The following is a 22,156-nucleotide window of genomic DNA, read 5'->3' as shown; positions in this document are numbered from 1 at the left end:
AGGGAGCGGCCGCTAACCTGGCCATTAGCGCGCGGTGGGCTGAATGGGAATGACCGCTCTATTAAATAAAGTCTAGGATTCAGACCTGCACCACGTGATGTTGTTATCTAAACATTCCTAAACATTTGACATGCGGTTTGGCCCCAGATTTCACACCTGATACCAGAAAAGTGAGGACACAGAGTTGGACACACATATATATATATTTCACAGCAGACATTTTGACAAAGCACAGGTGTATTAAAGATGGCTTAATGGTACTGAGTTAACCATTAATGTTATCCACCTCTGCTTTTCCTACTGTGGTTAAGTCCAAGTCTAGATATACAGTAAGTGGCACAGAGTAACAGATCACACGCCTGCATTTGATTTGAGCTCTAATTTGGGGTCACAAATTAATTACATGCAAGGGTACACTGTCAGGACACGCAAACCAAGTTTGGGCCCCAGTTGGCTGCCTTATAGCATGATTTGCAATGACAATCTTAAGCCTCCTTAAATCTACGAAGGCCCTCAAGTGCATCGACAATCCCTTGGGCCCTCCTATTTTCTACCCCATGACAGATTCCCTTATTTGGACTTGGGGGATAAAACATGTGTGTCATTGCCTTGGGCCCCTCAGAACTTAGGATCGCCCCTGATTGCATAACCTAATTACCCTCAGAGCAGGCAACTGACCCCAGGCCTCAGACCCCCCAGAGCCATAGCCTATTCTAGTTTCCTGTATTATTACTAAATACTAAAATGATCTGAAGTTGTTTTGTTTTTGTTCACTTCATTACTTTAGTTTATATTGTGCATACTGGGAGCATATCGCATAAGAAATATGTGGTTAATCTAAACAAATACATACTGATACTTGGAAATTTGGAGGCAATAGGCTACCCATCGTCTTTTGACCCACTATCAACCACTACACATGCAGCAGGGCAGACATAATTACTCAATTAATTAATTAATTAGTTTACACACTGATTAGTGTCATCATTAGTCTGCCCCCCTGAAATGAAAGTAGGTCAAAACTCAAGGGAGATCACCAGATAATGATCCACTTTTGATGAATGGAATCGAGATCACATAAAAAGCAAATGTCCGATAACTGGAAGATGCTATCAGATTGTTTACTGCCTCCGATTTGGCGCCTGATAACATCAGTTTACCACAAGATGGCAATGTTGTCAAAATGATCTTAACGTGGCGTGGCGCGACTGAAGAGTGAACAGAGCAAGGTTGCTGTTCTCAGATGCATTTAATCATTCATCATGTGTCAAAAGACAAAAAAATCACTCACAGTACTAACACCATAAAAATACATACAAGCGACGTCTCTGATAAAAAACTGTAGCCCTTTTTATTTGAAAATGCACGCACAAACAAACCGATGAGAACTCATGCTACACACAGTTGCTTTCTAATGTATCTCTGCTACATATTTCTCCTCTTTTTTTTTTTTTTAAATATTTTTTACGAGAAAAAACGGACGAAACAAAAAATAAAACTAACACAGCCATCTGCCCCGACTGAGGGGTTCAACACTACGTCTCGGAGAGAATTCATGAGCGTCATTGTGCTCTCACATGCCAGTGAAAAACGACCACATTCACTCCACGCAGATCCATGTATTACAAAAAATTAAACACAATATCACATTTTCACATCAGTGCAATTAAACCCTGACTCGTTGGCTCTACCAACAAAAGCATGCAAGTCAATTACTCCATGAATCACTCTTATATACAGTACAATAGGTCTGCTTACTTGGAGTGCAGACCTATATTCACAAAGTACCTATGCCTAATCAAATGCAAAAGCAACTGTTAATCTCACAATATTACCAATTAGATAGTTTTCAGAAACTGATATGAAAGATTTACTGATGGTTTTGTATCTGTGGTGCACATGTGGGGCGTTTCGGGAGGCAGCAGAACTCAGTGAGTTAGTTCACTGAGTTCGGCTTCCTCATTTCTGCAATATATCTGAGCGCAAGTGGATTACATCTGCTGTATGTGAGGCCTTTTTAATATAATACTGTGGTCAGTCAGGACATCCCCGTGGGATTTTATTGCTCTTTTCTAATACAAAGCTTCAGCATCTGTCTTTTATCTTGCTGTGTCTGTCGTTTACTGGCCTGAATGTCAGCTATCGTACCTGCCTCTCTCTCTCACACAAACAACCAGTGCGGTGTACTGGTTCTCGTTCCAGGCTCTGCAGCCTCCTGCAGGTCCCCAGTTCCCTGGATTTAATGTATTCATCAGAAACAGACACTGAGTGAGGGGTGGGTGCAGATTAAAGTCCTACAGTACGTCGCGATGATAAGGGACTGCAGTATTTTCTGCTGCAAGCCTTAAAACATCCTTCATCTTTTGCCGCGGGCCAAGTTTATAATAGGGACAGGAGAATAAAAAAACAAAATAAAATGCAGGCTACTTCTGAGAATCTAAAATGAAACACCATTTAATCCTACCTATTTATGTACATTTCAAGATAATCACCGCAGCAATGAATATTTTTGCTTTATGTTATTTCAAAGGCCATTAACCTCAAATAAATCAAAATGTCAGGTACTGTATGGGCCTCTGACATTGACCTTTCTGAATGTGACAAATTCAAAAGGAAGACTGGATGATATTGCTGCCTCTCCGTTTTGAGTCTCATAAACACAGCTTCCATTCAGACAGGCCCAGCTACAGAACTGTGGCTGTGTTATTTTCGGAAGCACAGCATGAAATGTTTAACCGATGTGAAAATAAACACCTGTGCTTTACTAACTGTATTGGTTTTCACCTGCTTCCTGCTATTCCATCTTCCATGTTTCTGTACGACTGCCAGAATTTGACTAGGAAGTGGTTGGATGACCATGTGTGATACTTTAGTGTCTTTTACAGCGCAAGAGTCTACTAAACCTCATTATGAAAAATCAGCTCAGTAAAGCAGGAGGCCACAGGGTATTTTTCCAGCCATTTAGATAAAGAGTCCTTTTCCCCACTGCCGCTCCACTCCTGAGTTGAGAGGGGTGGAGGTAGCCCTCGTGGTCACATGATGGTGCAGCGATTCCTCTGTAACGCTCCCTGCAGACGGATGGAGGTGTGGTTCTGGCGCATGCCCCGAGCTACAGCAATGCCCAGCAGCTCTTTGAAGAGCAGGATTACGTGCCAGTTAAACTTGGCAGAGCACTCCACATAGCCACACTTCCAGGTCTTCTTCACCAGGACTGACACCGCCCTGCGAGGCATGAAGCGCTGCCGCTGCAAATCTCTCTTGTTCCCCACCACCAAGATTGGCACCTCGCTGCTGCTGCCTTCCCTGCAGGCGCGTGAGAAAGAAAATGGTTCATTTCAAAAGGCACAGTTATCATCTTGGTGTTTGTCAAAGTGGTTGTCTCTGTGTAGCTTTGCCTTCCTTCAGAGATGTGTGGGGGCGGACTGGAGGATTAGAACTCACAGGCTCGAGGGGCCTCCCACCACACTCTGCAGTGACTGGTTCACAGCATCAGTGAGCATGAAAATACATGGCAGGCCGGAGATAGGTTTACATTTGTGGCTCATGACTTGAATCTGTCATAAATTCCAACCATTTGGACTAACATTTGGTTGTTAGAATTCCCATCTGACACTGTAATTAAAAAACAACACCATGAAAAAAAAGCGTTACTGGGTAAAATACTGAATTGGATTATAAAAAAAATAAAAAAAATCTAACAATGAGTTTTTGTAACTGCTCAGATGGGATCAAAATAGAATTTTTTTTAAAAAATGAAAAATTATAACATTAGGATATAAATAATTAAAACAGCAAGGGATTCAAGGTGAATTCACTGAGCACTTCTCCAGGTACATTATGTAACTGGAAGCAGCAGTGAGCACAAGACATCCGCTGACTTGCTGAGCTCAATGTCAGCCCGAATAATGGCGTATAGACTGTTAAAGCCGCTGCGTTGACAGTTTGTCTCTTCCTCTTATAATGAATAAATGTTTTTTTTTTTTTTTTTTTTAGTTACAGTACATCGTGTCTCATTTTCTGTCAAGTACTCGCATACATATGCATATCTGCACGTCCGCCTTGACAGATGGACGGATAGCTTGACAGAGAGGAAGACTTGGAGAACGAGAGAGAGAGATGTTCAGTGCAAATTTTGAGATGAATTTCCTAAAAGGTGGATTTGACAAAGACATCGCATAAATCATTTTACTTTTTTCCTTTTCACAGGCTGCGCTCACACCCTAACCCCCCACAACAGACTTAAAAAATATCTCCTAGCGCGTCAGCTCGGTGTTTTTACAGAATGAGATGTACCGTGTATACGTGTGAGCGAGTGTACATAAATCTTGTAACGTGCAGTGAGTGCCTCTGCAGGGGTTTTGTGTGTGCAATTGTTTCTCTCGTGTGCCTCCGGGTGCAGCAGGCTGGAGGTGATCTGATGCATCTGTCCGTGTGAAGAGGGAGTTTAGCACTGTAAACTAATAACGGCACCTTTTGTTCTTCATTGAGGCTTCTTTGTCTCTTTCCTCCTGGTTACCTTCACTGTTACTGTATCATCCCCTGGTCTATCCCCGGGGACATAACACATCCTTCTGTGAGAATTGGAGGAAACTGTGCAGAAATGATGGTGGGACACAAGCCTCACTGAACAGAAAGTATGCTTCACAGTCGACAGCTGGAAAAACAGCGTATAAAAATAAACTTGTTCAGGTTTGGAGCAGAGGGCTGTGGAACCATGTATTTTGTTATTGTTATAGCTGACATCTACTCTTCAAGCCTCAATTTCTCACAGTTTGTGTTTATATTCTGCATCCGCCTCTCTGATATTTCTTTTTTGTCCTCCAGCCTGACGTCAAATCTTTGTCCTATGGTTGCACATTTCTCCCATTTTTACTTCTTTTGCATTAGGCCTCCCTTCCCCAGCTGCTGGGGATAATGGGTTTCTGTCTTGGGCCATAAACAATGGCTACATATTAGGAGCTGCAATGAACTGTGCAGATGCAACTTGGTCATGTACAACACAGCAAACAAATGAGACCACTCAGTGCACCTTTCTATATGTAAATATATGCAGGTTTACCAGTAGCACAGATGACAGAGCAGGTGATGATTTGTAACTGGTCCTTTTTCGCACTAAGGCTTGGTCCTCATATATACTGTAGGACCATGCATGTCCGTTAAAAGTAGAAACATCCTCAGAATAAACATTAAATCACTTGTCATTTTTCAGGGGGCTGTCATACAGCAACGCCAAAATCAAATGTCATTACTAAACTGTCACAGGACACAGGGAGGAGTGTGCTAAATTAAAAGATATCGCCACGAGCAGACTAAATATCACTGTCACAATCATGTAATTGCATGGCTTTGTGGCAGGCTGTGAAATTGCATGCTGTCTCAGGACGGGTGACAAGCTGATTTGATTAGAAATCACCACTGAGGGTTAACAAGCTGTCTGCAACTGTCTCGCCGCCTGAGAGTGCGTGGTTGGCCGTACCTGTGCTCTACTATCTGCTGTCTGATCATTTTGACATATTCAAAGCTCTCCACGCAGCAGATGTCGTACACCAGGATGTAAGCGTTGGCGTTGCGGACACCTCTGCAGCGCAAATCCAGCCACTCCTAACGGAAAGACAAAGAGAGAAAAACAGAAATATGCAGTCAATAAGTATGACCTAGAGATTTAGTCCTATGTTCACCAGCTCTATAGCAATTAAAGGTGGTATGTGGATAGTGTTAGGAGTTGGAATCTGAGCAGGTTTGAGAGAAGTCTTGGTAAGAGTTTATCGACAGAAGCGCCCCTTTTAATATTATCTGGTGCGTCAGATTGGACCAGGAACACAGATGTCAACATTTTCGAGAAACCATAATAAAAAAAATAAATGGGAGCCATCGGTTTTGTTGTGTTTATGTAGCTGCTTATTAAAGCTCCCAACAAAAAAAGGAGAATATTTATAGAACATTTTAACTGTAAATGCGTCAAAGTTGACCCAAATGTAAAAGAGAAGGGCTAATCAATGGGGATCCTTGATCCTGGGGGGGCCACAGGCACAGACATACTTGTGCGACCCCCTGAGATGTCGCTTCATTGCACCAGCTCTGTTAATAAGCACCCAAGGCAAAGTTACTGAACACTGGCAGTCCAACATAGTGAAATCTACCATATGGTAGCTAGAAGGTGGCCATAAGGGTGGGGGGGATTTGGACTGTTGCCTTCATAGGTTTAAGGGGGTTTTATAGTTGGTTGTCATGGCAAAATATGCTAATAGCCATCTGGGGGCCCTCATTTTCATTTTGATCACCCAAACAGTTGCTTGGTTCGACAGTCCTATTGGTACAGTGCACCCCTGGAGTTAATGTGTGTTAGCAAAGCATTAAACTAGGGAACACAAGACACTGACATGGCCTCCAGTACCAGCATGAGGTTATATTTTGTTCTGAATGAAAAGGCTCATTAAAAAGAGACTGTGTTGTTGTGAATTTTATGACGAATTCCCTTCAAAATTACAGATAAGTCTATATCAGCTTCGGCTATTTATACTCCTTGTGGAACTAACTAGCTAATATTAGCTTGCTAAGGCACTAAATATATACTTTATTATTGACTACTAAGCATCGTCACTGTCAGTAATTGTGAGTACGCTAGCACGCCAATGCTAGGATTTAGCTCAAAGCACGTCAGGCACCAGCTAGCATAATGCATATACATACAGAATATAATAATAGCAGAGGGCTGCTAGCTAAACAGCATGTGTTTCTGTACTTATTCTAAAGCTCTCTGTCTCAGTGTCACAGTTTGCCCGCGTCTGCCATTAAAAAAATGCAGAGTCAGTGAATTCCTAGAGCCGGCGAGGCCCTCAGAGTCTCACAGCCTAGCGCAAAGTCATCAAACAGGACGATCGCCCAGCAGAAGGCACTGCATGGTCTCCTAGATACACCTGTTCAAGGACAATGAAAGAGGTTTGAGACAAGCAAACACACAGCCTTCAGCCAAGGAGAAGAAAAGGGAACACATTCTCTCGCTTAATGTTTTTCACTGCTTGGTAAACTTGTGATGCAGAGTACATGCAGTGTAGCAAACAGCGACGTTACCTAACACGTTTCTAAGTGTAATTAATCCGCACAGCACAAGTGGGTACATTTGCACCTTACTGGCAGACATTTGGTTCAACAGAAACACGTTTGACCCATCCCATTATTCATGCTGAGCCGCCCTGAGCTCTCAAAAGCTCGCCACCGCCACCCTTCCCGCCTCCAACGGCATGCAATGAATTTATAAACATTTGATCTGATAAAAGAGGGAGATTGAAAATAGAGGAACGGCGGGGGGAGAGGAAAAAAATATCAGCTGAGGGAGGGAAATGAGAAAACAAATGCAGGCCCGAGAGAGCGTTGAAAAAGGCTGATCAAGGGATGAGCAGCGAGGATGTCAACATAACCTCTGGTGTTCCTGCGCGCTGCTAATGAAGGGTCTCCGAGACTGCCTTCATTCATTCATTCTTTCATTTTCTGTAACCGCCTGTCCTCTGGAAGCCCGAGTACCCGGAGAGAACCCACGCAGACACAGGGAGAACATGCAAATTCCACACAGAAAGGCCTTCAATTCAATTCAGTTCAATTCAATTCAGTTCCATCACAGTCACTTTTGTTGCTTTGAATGAAACGAGAAGAACGAAACCGCTCTCATGAACTTGAAACCATTTGCTCAGCACAAAGACAACGGGGAACACAGCTAGCTTTACTCTAAAGGTAACAAAATCTGCCTTCCAGCACATTTAAAGCTCAATAATAGAACAAAAAGGAGCGTAGCTGCAAAGATTACAGTACAGTGTGTCCTAGTTCAGGGATGTAGACCATGCGGGCCAAAACCAGCGCCCCAGACTGTTGTTTACTACATTGTTTTGTACTACAACTAATAATGAAGAAACGGGAGACCAAGGAGAATTGCAGGTGTGCACGTATTGCTTCTCAACTCCGGAAGAAAGATTCTTAACACGTGACTTACTTACAACACGTAACACAGGGGGGCGTCCTGTAGCCCATAAGGGACAAATTTATGCAGTCAATACACAGCACAGACAGTCTAATCTGGCCCGTGGCATGAATTTGCAATGTGCGAAAATTACATAGAAGACATTAATCTTTCAGTAACTGCTATTAGTAATTTTCCCACCATTTTAGTAAGAGTAGCAAAAAGAAAACAGCACCCACATTGCCGTTATGTTACTGGTTGACATCCACAGACTGGGCCTCAGTGTGGCCGCTGAACTACAACGAGTTTGACAACCCCGTCCTGGTTTGCCTCTTGTCTTGCGGTCACGGTGAAGTGACCCTCTAACGGGACTCATGAGCTCGTAATTATAACACGGAAAGGCATAAACACAAAGTGGTCGGCGTTCAAGCGGAGTTGTCAGCCGTGAGTTGTGAGAACACCGCTGCTGGGCAACTGTTGGTAACGAATTAGCTAGATAATGACCAGGTAACTTAATCTAGGAAATGCAAAGCCATAATGAAAGGATGAGGCCATCTGCAATATCAAAATTCTTAGATATACTGTGGAAAAATTAAGAAATCAACTAAATAACAATACCAACTTATCATCCACCTCCACAATTTATGAAAATACTGGCGTCTCAATCATGAAATCGGACCTTAACGAAAATTTCCACTTATGAGGCCAAGTTGAAACTGTGTATTTGTGTCTGTTTTTTTCTTGTTTTTTTGTTTTGTTTTTTGTGGGGGTAGGGGGATGTAACCACTTTACTGGAAAGTATTTCAAAGCACTTCTATTTTTGACCACAGACTCTTCTGAGGCGGTTTATTTTATCACATGCTGCCATGATTTTCAAAGCAGTTCTGCTTGATGCATTTGGCTGATGCACCTGAACCCCGGGGCACAGACGATGTGGCCCCTTCAGAGCCCTGTTTGTTCTATTGCATCGCTTTGAAAACTCACATATCAAAGTGCTGATCGTCACACCTCCTTTAATTGTTATGCTCCTAATTAGCATGCAAGCTAACGCCATGCGTGTCTGTGCAGTGCCGATTGATTTGCCAGAGTGTCAAAAGTTGTTTTCACAATTTTTAGCTCCTTGCAATAGCTTGAAATAATAATATGAAATTTTTAAGTACGCCGCTGCTGAGGTTAGGGGAAATATGATACAGAAATTAACCCTAGTAGCCGCAACCAATCTGCACAGTGAAGATCAACTGATAACTTGTGATGGGCTAAAGGAGCAGGCGATGATCAGCGTAATGGTAACACATCTGTGAGGAATAATTTGCCTCCTTTCAGTGCGGAAGAGGGTATTTGCGGGCTTGCGTCGAGAGGAAGAAACAGCCTCACCCATCAGCAGGAAGGTAATGAGCCTGATCAGACGCAGAGATGAACATGTGGCAAGGAGATCACTGTCATTAAAAGTGAAAGACTGAGCTATAAAAACTTGGTGATTAAGGGTAATTATATATATATATATATATATGTATATATAAAGAAGTTCTACATACACACACACACACACCGATCAGGCTTAACATTATGACCACCTGCCTAATATTGTGTAGGTCTCCCTTGTGCCTCCAAAACAGCTGTGACTCATGAGAGAATGGACATGGGCCTTCTGTCTGAGGGTGTCCTGTGGTGTCTGGCAACAGAATATTGTTAGTTGGGGTCTTTGGGTCCATTGGGTTGAGGGGAGGGGCCTCTGTGCGTCATCCCACAGATACTTGATCAGTTTGGGATGTAGTGAATTTGGAGGCCAGGTCAACACCTTGTGATGTTCTAAACCGTTTTTGTGTGTGTGTGTGTCATTCTGCATCCTGCTGTGGATGGCTGCTGCCATCAAGGAGTGTCATTGCTATGGGGTGGGGGTGCCTGGACCGGTCTAGGTGGGTGGTACATGTAAATGCTTTTTGATTTATATTGCAATTTATTCTTGTTGCTTCTATAAAGAGTCCAAATCAAATTGCATAATAAACATGATATGTTCAGTGTCATAGCAAAGCATATCATAACAGCTCTCCCTTTACTGGTAATTAAGGCAGCTGACGATGTGAGAGGCACACAGTGGCTTCAGTTGCATCCTCACATCCCTTGGGCTAAAAATAGCAGCTTGTGTTCTCATCTCATATCTCTTTGTCATCCAAGTCCTGTTTTTAAATGTGGAGGAGGGGCTTGAATCAGAAACACTTCTTTGCCAAACCCAAACAAGAAACGCCGGCAAGACAAAGATATTAAGCCAAGACAAGGTGCGCCAATTCACAGCGGACGAGAGGAAATCAGATGAACGCAAAATTCCTGTGTGGGCATGTTTATTTGTGTGCGCTTGCTGGATGTGAGAGTGCGCTTGTGGGAGCGTGAACGTGAAGTGTGGTGCCACCGTCTGAATCCTCAAGTCGGTCTTCTTGCCACGGTGCAGAAAAAGAGCATCTTCTCCCCGCAAGAGCCAAACAGAACATGTTTCCCTGACAACCGCGGGCCGTGGTCAGTTTTCAGCAGATTATGGCAAAGCTGTCTCCTGATATCGGGGGGGATGCAGCTTAACAGTTAAGAGTGGTTGTGATGGATCGATGCTCAAGCACAGGAGGGAGTAGCCTGACTCGGGGGGGTGGTGGGGTGCTGAGCAATTACAGTCGTGTCATACATAGGTCAAGGTGGCTCATATGTAATTAAAATCTACGGCGTCCCCTGGGGATAAAACTCCCATTAGTCAATGGTGACCTATACCGGGAAAACCATTAAAATCAGTAGGTTGTATCGCTCTTTTGTTTAATTCTCCTTATATGAGATAATATCAAGAGGATAGTCATAGGGAAACACTTTTATAAGGATCATATGTGGGTACTCAGGTTTTAACACAAGGGCTGACGAGGACTTTACACAAGTTGACACCACTTTAAAAGGATAGTTTAACAATTAGTGGCATACACTGGAGGAGAGTTAGACAAGAAGACTGATATCGTATCTGCTGCCCGCGAGATGTGAAGCTTCAACCAGGTGCCAGTTAGCTTAGCTTAACTAATCCTAGTTTAGCACAAAGATGGACAGCTTTTGAAATCCATTCATCTATCCACTTATCTATCAATTAAGCTTATTGATTAACATGTCATTACTCTCTTTGTTAGCACATATTTAAATACAGAGCGTATTTTTTGTTAATGGATGAGGTAGTGGACGGCAGATTTTGCCACACACATAGACCCAGGAAGGTGGTACTGCCTCAGCTTTCTTGCGTAGCTTATCTCTGGCTGCTAGTACCGGGTCTGGCCCCCTTTTAGTCTTAAGAAATGCCTTGATTCTTCTTGGCATTGATTAAATAAAAGTGATGGAGACATTCCTTGAAGAGTTTGACTCATAATGACACGGTCGCCGCAGATTCGTCGGCTGAACATCCACAACACAAATCACAGGTTCTGCCACATCCCAAAGGTCCTCTGTTGGATTGAGATCTAGTGACTGTGGAGGCCATAAAGAGTAAAGTGAATTCATGTTCAAGAAGCTGGTTAGGGACATGACACGGGAGAAGATGGGTACACTGTGGTCATAAAGGCATGGACATGGTCAGCAAGACTACTCATGGTTGTGGCATTTAAGCTATACACATCTGATTCTACGGGGCCCGTAGAATCAGATGTGTATAGCTTAAATGTTATACCGTTATACCGTTATACCACCAGCCTCAACCGCCTGAACTACTGACAAATGCAAGGATGGATCCATGCTGTTGAGTTTTTGTACGCCAAATTCTGACCCTACCGAGCAGAAATCAAGACTCGTCAGACCAGGCAGTGTTTTTCCAATCTTCCGTTGTCCAGTTTTGTGCATCCCTTGCGAATTGTAGCATCAGTTTCTTGTTCTTAGCTGACATGAGTGGCACTGCAGTCCTCTGTAGCTTCTCCAAGGATCGACATGTTGTGTGTTTGGAGATGATCTCTAACAAGTGGTTATTGGCGTTACCGTTGTCTTCCAATCAGCTCAAATCAGTCTGGCCATTACCCTCTGACCTCTGGCATCAATAAGGAATTTTCATTTAAAGAACTGCCGCTCACTGGATTTTTAGAACCCCGGTGATGGTCGTGCATAAAAATCCCATTAGATCAGCAGTTTCTGAAATGCTCAGAGCAGCCATGTGCCGCATTCAAGGTCACAAAATCACCATTCTTCCCCGTTCGGATGCTCAGTTTCTACTTCAGCAGGCTGTCTTGTCCAGGTCTACATGCCTAAAGCTGTTGAGTTGCTCCCATTTGATTGGCTGATAAGATACATGCATGAAAGAGCAGTTGAACCCTACCTGATAAACTGAGTGCATATAGCAAAAAAAGTGTTATATAATCATTAAATATTGATGTTCTGAAAACATTTACATTATTTACATGTGTATATTTATAGTCATTGCCTGACTTGCATTTAGTTTTAAGTAAAATTAAAATTAAGTAAAAAATAAAATGATATCAGCACACTTCACTGATTTGTAAATCTCATGCGCTGTTTACCGGACGCAGACACACTCCTGCTGCATCTGCGAGAGTCGAAGTGACACAGTGTGTGACATGAAAATCAATCGTTTCCTCGCTGTTTCCACGAGAAGTATCGACAGCGGCGATAACTGAGAGAAATGTGCAGAGAAGGCAGGAAAGGGAGAGGGAGCATTTCGTGTGGGAGGAAGTCAGGGAAGATATATCATGGTGAGACGAATTTAAAAAAAAAAAAAAAAGAACAACAAGAAGAAGAAAATCCATCCTGAATCTTCTGTCGCGCTTAAATCCATCTGCCATCTCGCCCTATTGACACACTGTGACAGATGCTCTCTGAAAGCAGTACTATCAGCCACCGACAGACGCACACCGCTGCGCAAACAAATCATTACACCATCGCAGTAAAAATCGTTTAAATCTTGCACGTCTCCAGCGCGGGAAAAGGGTAAAAATAGTTGTCTATATGGTTGAAACGAGGTCACAAGTTGCCTGACGGAACATCTCTCCTTTATGAGCGTAATCTGAATTGAGGAGAGATTGCCAAACTGCATCGGCTTGGAGGCGTACTGACTCACTCTATTCCGCGGCTTGTTCATCATCACAAATTTCATAGGACATTATCAAACCTCATTTGGTAACCCTTGCTTTCCACGGCGTCCATTAAACTCTGTGCAAACTTCCTAATTGACTGCAGCAAATCCCTGCCCTCTCCTTTGTTGGGCTTCTATCCCCGGCGGTCTTCTAAACGGGCAACTGCGCTTTAATTCAATTTGCTGTGCACAGCAAGTAAATTTCAATCAGGCCTTTCAGTGCTGCAACTACTTATGTCCGCTGACCTGATTTACATTTCTCCCTGGCCGAAAGGGGTAAAACGCAGCAGAGGGCAGCGAGTCAACATTGCCCGTCGCCTTGTCAGTGCTCTCGCTGGGCAACAAGGACGTCGCCAGACAAAGCAGGAGCGTGGGCTCTGAGAATGAGCAGAGAAGGTCCAGAGGGCCCTCTCTCAGGGTCGCTCCTCCTCGAATGGGTGACCATAAATCTGTCTGATAGGAACACTGAGGCTGCACTCAGCTAATGGTTTTCTCTGCCTGCACACCTTTCCACAAAAGGACCCCAATAATCAGAAGCCTTCTCACTCTGCTCTAAAATTAGCCTGAAACGTTCACGCGGTACGACACGATATGATATGAAATGATGAAAGCGGCGTGTGATGAAAAGCTTTCACATGTGACTCAACCTCTGGGACACACACACACACACACACACACTCCCACACTTAAACTCATGAGATGCATCTTGTCTTATTCTTGCTTTCTGCTCACACCTACCAGCTGGCTCCCTAATGGGGGTTAAGCACCATTTAGCTGAAAAAAATAAAACCCTCCTGTCTTTACGGAGGGTCTCTGTGGGCAGGAAACAATGAAGCACTCTGTAGACCTTTCAACACCTCACGATAAAATGTTTAGTCTAGTAGTAGAGCTCTGACAGGTTGATCGCTCTTGGCCCCTCAGCCCGCCTGTCAGATGTTTTCTGTGTTAACGCCAGGCTCTCTGAGCTTTGGGAGGCCTCTGGTTCAAGGAGATTTTTTTTCCGTTGTCTGATCTCATTTTCTCAGCGGCGCCTCGTCCGTGCGGATAAGCACAGCTGTTCTTGGGAGGGAAACGTTCAGCAGCAGAGGCAGAAGTCGACATCTTGGTGCTGTGGTGACCTTGGAGATGTCTATCGTGAAAACGTCACAGCGTCTACAGTGAGGCTGCAACAGACAGGAGTCAGACGCACTCCTCGAATCAACAGAGACTTGGAGTGTTTCAAGGCCCAAGCAGCGTTCACTCTTATATGCACACACTAAATCCAGCACCTTGTAAGCTGGTAAAGAGATCAGGAAGAATTTAACAAGGATTTGAGGATCTTTTTTTTAATTTAAAGCAGCTCTCATACGTCCATATTGGAAAAGTTGCTCCCTAATAAAGTACACGCTTCTGACTCTGTGCAAAAACATGATTTAAAGTTTCTTTGAGGTTAATTCAAAGCAGGACCCGCCTGCGTAAGACAAATCAAGCGTCTTTCTTCCAAAATATCCTTTTAAATACTCCACAAATTCTCTCTTTGTATTGCCACACTGGAGGAACAGTCGCACAAAGACAGGATGTAGGGATTAGTACAAAGCGGTGAGACTAATTCTGACGGTTGAAGCCTTATTTTTGGCTGATTCTGCTCAATTAAAGGGTTTGTTTTTACACAGGACGGTGGCTTTGACACCTATCTATAGAGAGACTGAGAAAATGTGAATCCCTCCTTAAAGTAATAATTTAAAAAGATAAAAAAAATAGAAGAAATCCAGCCAAGAAACCAAAGCTATCAGTCTTCTCTGGTGCAGTGACTGCAATCCATCAACATTTGGAGTTACTGGTGCATTTTATTTATTTTAAAAAAAAAAACTGCACTGATCCTGCAATCAGACGTGTCTCCAACTAATGAGGCATGGCATGTGACCTTTGACCTTGAATAAAAGGGCAGCCGGTTCTATTTTTAAACGGGGACTTTGACCAGGTGCGGTGGACGTGGCTGCAGATGCACAGATTCAACAAACCGACCGACCTGATTCACTCAACGCATCTGAGTTTACCTGACTCTGGGTACTGATTTCAGCTACAAGTGTAAAAAGACATCTTATGATTAATAACAAGTTGGCATCCCTTCCCTGTGAGGGGGCTGAAAGAAAGAGAGTTTACAATGTGAAAGTGAAGCTCTAAGGTTTTAAGTCATCTGGGTCTCCATAGCAACTAGTAGACCAGGGGCATCTGATAGTAGGAGAAAAAATACATTTGGTGTTCTGCCTTTAAGAAACAGGCTTTAAATAAATGAGATGTGGATTCGGGCAATCAGAGGACGGATCAGTTACATAAACCCCTCTGAGATTAAGTTTAATCTTTCAGAGGGGAAAACATCTGTCTAAGTGCTGGGACGTGATACCTGACTGGAGCTCGATGGAAAGGAGGAGATTGGCGGGACGTCCAAAATCTTCAGCTCATACATGTTGCCGTTCAGTATGGCGGAGGGTCTGTACACATATCTGGTCCGGGTCGGCGTGTACACCTCCGAGAAATCGTTATAGATGAACTGGCGGATTATAGAAGTTTTCCCCACTCCGGGAGCGCCGATGACTGCGATACTCAGCGTCTCCACCATTCCTGGAGCTCGAGTTCAGCACCATGGACAGCGACGACGGCAGATGTGACCGTCCAGAAACAACAGCTGGCCGCCGCTGTGTTTGTGGCGGAATTCAATCCACCGCTGGCACCCACCCCTCCTTTTTACACCAGCAGCCCCTAGATCACCTCAAGACCGGCTCCGGCTGCGTGGATCAGGACGCGAATCGAAAAACTTTATCTCCAAGGTGAGGGGGAGAAGAAAGAAGCGGCGCGGCTTGCAGATTGTCAAAAATAAACCCTCATCACACTGCGAGCCAACGCAGAGAAGAGAAACTCTTGGTTTTCGGGGGACATACCCGGGCAACCTCGTCCCCAGAAAGGAAGCGTCAAAGTCCGTCCTTGCTGTCGTTGTCCCCGCATGGGCATAATCTTTTCCGGGCTAGTGTCTGACCTTGCCCAAACGCGCAGGAGCTCTCGGTGTCTTCATTGATTGTCTCCTCTGCACCTCTCACTCAATTCCACCGATGCACCACCGTCGCGCTCCTCCATCACAGGGAGGACGGGCGCACAGCCGCCAGGCTCGTAAATAAGCCCTCCACGTGTTCCGAAACGGGATGCAAACCCATAATATTCTCGTTTTTGTTTTTTTTTCGACAGCAGGAAGATCGCCGCGCATCTATGTGCTTCGAGAAAGAGGAGGCGACCCACACAGCCTGCAGACGCGCGTTTTCTGTGAAGGCATCTGGAGTCTATTAACGAGCGTTGTGTGCCTGCTGCTGAAAAGACAGGATCTCTCTCTCCCTCTCTCCCATCACTTGCAATATCCTCTGCCCGTCTCGTCCAATAGGATCATGTCGTGCGCAAGGCGTGTGAAAGCTTTGAGCTCTCATACGCCGCAAAATAGATGGCAAAGGAACAGGCCACACACACAAACACATGCACGCAGGTTTCTATCTTTGACACAATGCATTCCCCAGGCTCCTACCCTAACCTTAGCTTACCCTGAACCCAAATATTAACAGGTTGTATCCGTCAATAAGTTGCTGGAGCCAGAAAAATGTTAGTGCTCCACAAGAGGTTGGGCCCCAGAATGTGATAAAAACAAGAACACACAAACACACTGTACATTACCTCAGTGTGATGGTCATGGAGGAGTGGAGGAAGAAAGGGCATCTTATCTCTGAGGTGACTTATTACTAGCCAGGGTCCTCTCCAGGGCAGGGCAGGGACAATGTGTGCCATCCATCACTGCTGGATGACAGCGGCTCACAATGGAGCAAACATTTTTATGGTCCCTCAGAAAAACTGAAGACGAGCTTGTAACACTGAGTATAGGCCGATGCTTTCTAGGAAGGACTGTGCATATCCATAATGAATTCAGAGGTTTAGAGATTATTCAGTCAATTTCCAAGGGCTGGTGTTAATCCTTGTCCTGTCACTGTGATCTTCTAGCGAGACATGTTGAGACAATGGCAAAGGAAGAAGTTGTCATGGTTTTATATCTAAAAATAACAAAAAAATTAAACGCCATGTCGAAGGAAGAGATTTTAAACAAGGCCGGCAATTCAAAAGAATTTAAAATGCTTTGAAAAATGGCAACACAGCGGGCAAACGTTTGCATAGGAAGGACATGACAAGTCACGCGGTGACCGTCAAAGAATGAAAAGTGTTAGTGATTCTTTATGCTGTCAAAACAAGATGAAGTGCGACCTCGACTCACAGGCTTTCACGCGTATGAGCACACGTGCCGGACCACCGGATGTTCCCTCATGCATCAGTTTTGCCTTCAAACTCAAACCACATCCAGCGGGGCACATGCTTTCAACCTTCAGAGCTGTTGTTTAGGTGATTAGAAGTCTGTGCCTCACCTTTGGTGTTACTCTAGATTTAATAACAATTTCTTAGCACCAGTTTATCATGAATCATTCATTTTTTTGTAACCGCTTGTCCTCTGGAGGGTCGTGGTTTGGGCTGGAGCCTATCCCGGCAAATTGGAGGGTGGGAGGAAGCCGGAGTACCTGGAGAGAACCCACGCAGACACAGGAAGAACATGCAAACTCCACACAGAAAGGCCCCAGTCACCCAGAACCTTCTTGCTGCGAGACATCAGTGCTAACCACCACCACACCACTGTAGTAGTTACTGGCCATGTATATACAGTAAATACACACACAAGGAATTAGTTTGCCGTATTTAACCGATCTATTTGTACACACAGACAGCAGTGAGCAGCTTTAGGTGACAGGTGCCTTGTTCAGGAGCACTTCAGCCACGGATGTGGAGGGGATGTGAACCAGTGGAAGCAAATTTTTGCTGTAAATTACAATTTACGGTAAAAATTCAGGCCTGTGTGTTCTAAATCCATTCAGCGCTGTGACATTGTTGGAGGTGTTAAAGTGAACTGACTGTCCCTTTATGGAGACTGGGCTTTTAATGCAGTGAAGTGGCGCCCCCTGTTGTGACGTATTCTTCGCAGAAGATTGATACCCTAAAGAGAGATGGCCACTTCTCACAGTCACAGCTGACTTTTTTTTCTGTTTTCTCACATCTCTGAATACCGCTCGCTACATCAATCGAAGAGGAACAGATCTGAGACTGGAGGTGTTTGAGTTCCCCATTAGGAACAGATCTGAAACTAGAGGAGTTCCTCATTAGGTCACGGGTGGGAAAATCCTGGTTAAGCTTTCCAAAGCAGGTCGGACTTTAAAAAAAAAAAAAAAACCCTGCCACAGCCTCAGAGCAGCTGCTCTGCCGTGGCGACGCACTCCGCTGAGGATAAACCCTCAGACTTCACTCGTGGATCCAGGTTGAACACAGAGAGCCTGCGGACTTTGCATGTAAAGCTGCAAAGGCTGCGCTGTCTGCAACAGAGCTGGTAGCTCCATGAGAGAAGAGCACCTAAAAGGTCACATCAATGATTATCAAGGATCAGTGTATGAAAACAACGCTCGCAGGCCTCAGGGGCTCTGTGGACTTTACAGAGCATATAAAACAGAGATAATGTTTTACATGCTGCAACGCTGGGACTTTGACATCAGCAGAGTGCCTTTAAAAATTCCCTTTTGTTTTTTATCTGAAGAAGAAAACAAGTCAACATGTGAATTTATCAAGTCTTTTAATAGTTCTTTTTTTTTTTTTCCAATGATCTACACACAATGAACAAAAGGATGTCAATCAAAAACATCTGATTAAACATTTGATTTTCTTTTTGTACAGCATTTCATGTGAATCAGCCGTCACCGCACACGAAGACACACACTCAGAATACACACTCGGAACACACAGCCTCTACCGTTGTAATTTGTAAAAGGTGTTAGCGTAGGTGCATTCATCCTGCAGAGCCGCTAGAAAGGGCTCCAGTGTAACGACTCGAAAAAGGAATCCAATTAATCTGCAGAGTGTGCAGGTGAAACGGGGACACGCTGGGATGTTGTTCCGGCCTTAGTCTCAGCTAAGGCGATGTGCTACCTACATATATACGCTCATTACTCAGAAGTGTTTTCAAACCATGACATCAGTTTATTTCACCTGAGCCTTCAACTCGGGTGGCTGTGGAGCTCAAGTGGACGCAGAGAGAGAGAGCAAAGTGGCAGAGAGCCCAAGTGGCCGCCTGTGACGCAGGAGGAAGCAGCAGATATCAAATCTTCCCCACCTGAGGCTTCTCTGCACCGTTTGCCTCGAGCACAATAACAAGACCACAAACACAAATTAAAACCATGGAATGACTCAGTAACAGAGCAGTCAGTGGAAAACTGCTGCTAATCTAGAAAATGTCAAGATATTGATGTGAAAATTAAAGAAACACACGGCAACAGTTTCCATGCACACACCAGACATCCCCACCGCTTACCACAGGTACTAAAGAAAACTCTATAAAATGACAAAGACAACAATAGTGTAGTTTTTAGGTATGTATGTATGTATGTATGTGTCTCTTCTAAGGCCCACAGAGCAAACATCCTCTTCACGCAGGCAGAAGGAGAGTTACAGCCTTTTTCCGCCCGGTCTTAATTGAAATTGCCCACAAATAAATATGCCAAAAGTGGTGATTCACCAGCTGATTGCAGATGCTATTAATAGACTGATTTGCAGAGAAACGGGGCTAGAAAATGATTAAAGAGGCTCATGCAGGGAAACAAACGCAGGGGTAGAAGTCATACAGCCCCCCCAAAAGGATAAAGATGGGGGGGATTTAGAAATTAAAACGTGGTGTTATGAAGAGGGACCGGAGAAGGCCAGCGAAGAGAACGACTCAAATATCTAATGCAGTGTTTAAAATGGCAAAGGTTGAAAAAAAAAAAAAAAAAATGGGACGAGACATTAATAACAGTCAAAATTAAATGGATGGATGACATACAGACTGCAGACTCCAGGGCAAACACAGCAAGAAGTGGCACCTGCACTGTGTGAGCTTGCAAATATGGTTCGTGGGTCAGGTGACAAAGCGCAAGAAGAGGTGTCTGTGAGAGCAGCGGCCGGGTCGACGTCAGGGCGTTCGCTCAGTTCTTCAGCACCGCCTCGTAGCTCTGGAACACGCACTGGGAAACCTCTGGAGCTCTGCACTTCAGAGAGACCTGAGGGAGAGAGAGAGGAGGCGATTTAATTCATCATGTGGCACGTTAGAATCGCAAAGCTGACGGAGACAGATAACAGGACTATAAACGCCCCGCGCAAGATGTTACAAGCAAGTTCAAACTAAGAAGAAGGACGAGCTTGCACGGTGAATTCATCAAGTTCCCACAAATGACATGATGGACCATTAAGCTTACGGGTAAACAAACAGAATGACCCCGTTGTTTTCTTTTCCAGAAGTTTATTAGTTTCAATTGGGTAGAGAGAAGAAAGGCTTTGGATTAAAACCTCCACACTTCAGTCATATCAAGCACTGACAGACCTACGGACGGAAATACAGATACATGTACACACTAGAGGGAAACGGAGGCAGCCTCTCCGCTCTTTGATGTCTCAGCTGGGAGCGGGTTTAGGATTAGACGGGAGCCTCGTGAAGAGTTTTTTTTTTTTTTTCTCCCCCCCATCATGGTGCAATCATACTGCAGATGTTATTTCCTCACATCCAGAAAGATGCTATTTACAGGAAAACACGAGGCAGCTGGAGATTTGGAAGCGTTACACCAGGAGAGACACTCGAGGACGTTGACGAAAATGCTTCATAAAAATCAAAAGAGAGCGATTCAGAAAAACGACTGGCTAAGTAATTGCTGTACAGTGAGAACCAGCTGTGCGTTCTCTTGTGAGTACAGGGACGCTTAATAACCCCAACGTCTCCAACAAGTGGAAAAGAGGGGAAACTGCATTTTTCCTGCCTTGACGGCGACACACACACACACACACGCACACACACACACACACTTTATCACAGTGCTGCTCTTTAAGCTTTAATCACTGTCAAATGGAACACTCCACTGGGGTGGAGGTGTAATGGTTTTATGAGCACAATGTGGATTTAATAATGATAAGTGTAGATCTTCTCCAACTCTGTCTTTGAGCAGTGTCAATCCTGAGGGTCCCAGGCCAAAGGGCCAAAGACAAACTGGAGGGGCACTGGATTACTTCTCTTGATCTCGGGGTGTTTGCCTTTGCATCAGATTTAATAACCCTTCACCATCCTGAATTATGCAGGACTGTTTTTCACCGTCTTTCATTTTTAATCCATGCAAAGTACAACGATCAGACATAACATTATGACCACCTTCCTAATATTGTGTAGGTCTTCCTTGTGCCTCCAAAATAGTTGTGACTCATCAGAGAATGGACATGGTCCTTCTGAGGGTGTCCTGTGGTGTCTGGTAACAGGATGTTGTTGGTGGGGGCCTTTGGGTTGAGGGGAGGGGCCTCTTTTTATCATCCCACTGATACTTGATCAGTTTGGGATCTAGTGGATTTGAAGGCCAGGTCAACACCTTGTGCTGTTTTTCATGTTTTTTTTTAGTTGTTCTTAAACCGTTTTTGTGTGTGTGTCTGTGTCAGGCTGCATCCTGCTGCCATCAAGGAGTGTCATTGCTATGGGGTGGGGGTGCCTGGTCTGCTCTAGGTGGGTGCTACATGTCTAAGTAACATCCACACGAATGCCAGGTCCAAAAGTTTCCCAGCAGAACATTGAATAGTCACAAGATGGTCAATGTTATTTATTTTGCCTTTTAGTGGTTTTAATGTTGTGGCTGATTGGTGTATGTTATCATCACAGACACTATAACATTACGTTTTGTCCACTTTGAGACCGGCCGCATTATGTGACACTGACCAGTCATTCAGCAGCACTGTGATAAGCGACTGATGTGAATTTCACTCCGCTCTGCACCCCTCCATGACTCAGGAACCGCTAATATCAAACAAAGGTGGTGGAGTGTGTCGAGTGGTTACCACAGAGCTGCAGTAGAATAAATCAGTAATACAGCATAGCTCCTTCAGCGGGGCCTTTGTACACTCAAGGCTCTTTACTAATGCATGCTGCTGCTGGCAACATTTAGGCGGAGCTGCTCCTACTGGTATGGGGTAAGACGTGAGGAAATGAAAACATTACAGCCACAGAA

The 22,156-nt window shown here is 44.3% G+C and overlaps 2 protein-coding genes across 7 annotated transcripts in view; both read right to left on the bottom strand.

The window, feature by feature from the left end:
• Positions 1–2,941: 2,941 nt before the first annotated feature.
• On the bottom strand, positions 2,942–15,783 carry rasl10a (RAS-like, family 10, member A). Its single transcript, XM_084550785.1, has 3 exons — positions 15,427–15,783; positions 5,477–5,601; positions 2,942–3,303 (listed from the first exon to the last, which is right to left on the bottom strand). Exons 1-3 carry the CDS (start codon positions 15,640–15,642, stop codon positions 3,033–3,035), a joined length of 612 nt encoding a protein of 203 aa, XP_084406911.1. The 5' UTR covers positions 15,643–15,783; the 3' UTR covers positions 2,942–3,032.
• Positions 15,784–18,709: 2,926 nt separating this feature from the next.
• The window catches only part of ap1b1 (adaptor related protein complex 1 subunit beta 1), a 28,547-nt gene continuing 25,100 nt past the window's right edge, over positions 18,710–22,156 (bottom strand). For all 6 annotated transcript variants that reach the window (XM_084551041.1, XM_084551042.1, XM_084551045.1 and 3 more), the window contains exon 22: positions 18,710–20,179. In XM_084551041.1, the coding sequence (XP_084407167.1) occupies positions 20,105–20,179 (75 nt within the window). In that variant the 3' untranslated portion in view covers positions 18,710–20,104. The remainder of the gene's footprint in view (positions 20,180–22,156) is intronic.

The sequence above is a fragment of the Chelon labrosus genome (assembly GCF_963514085.1).
Source record: "Chelon labrosus genome assembly, chromosome: 9".
In the NCBI taxonomy this organism is placed as follows: Eukaryota; Metazoa; Chordata; class Actinopteri; order Mugiliformes; family Mugilidae; genus Chelon; species Chelon labrosus.
Note: the sequence above shows the minus strand (reverse complement) of the source record. Positions and strands in the feature narration are given on the sequence as shown.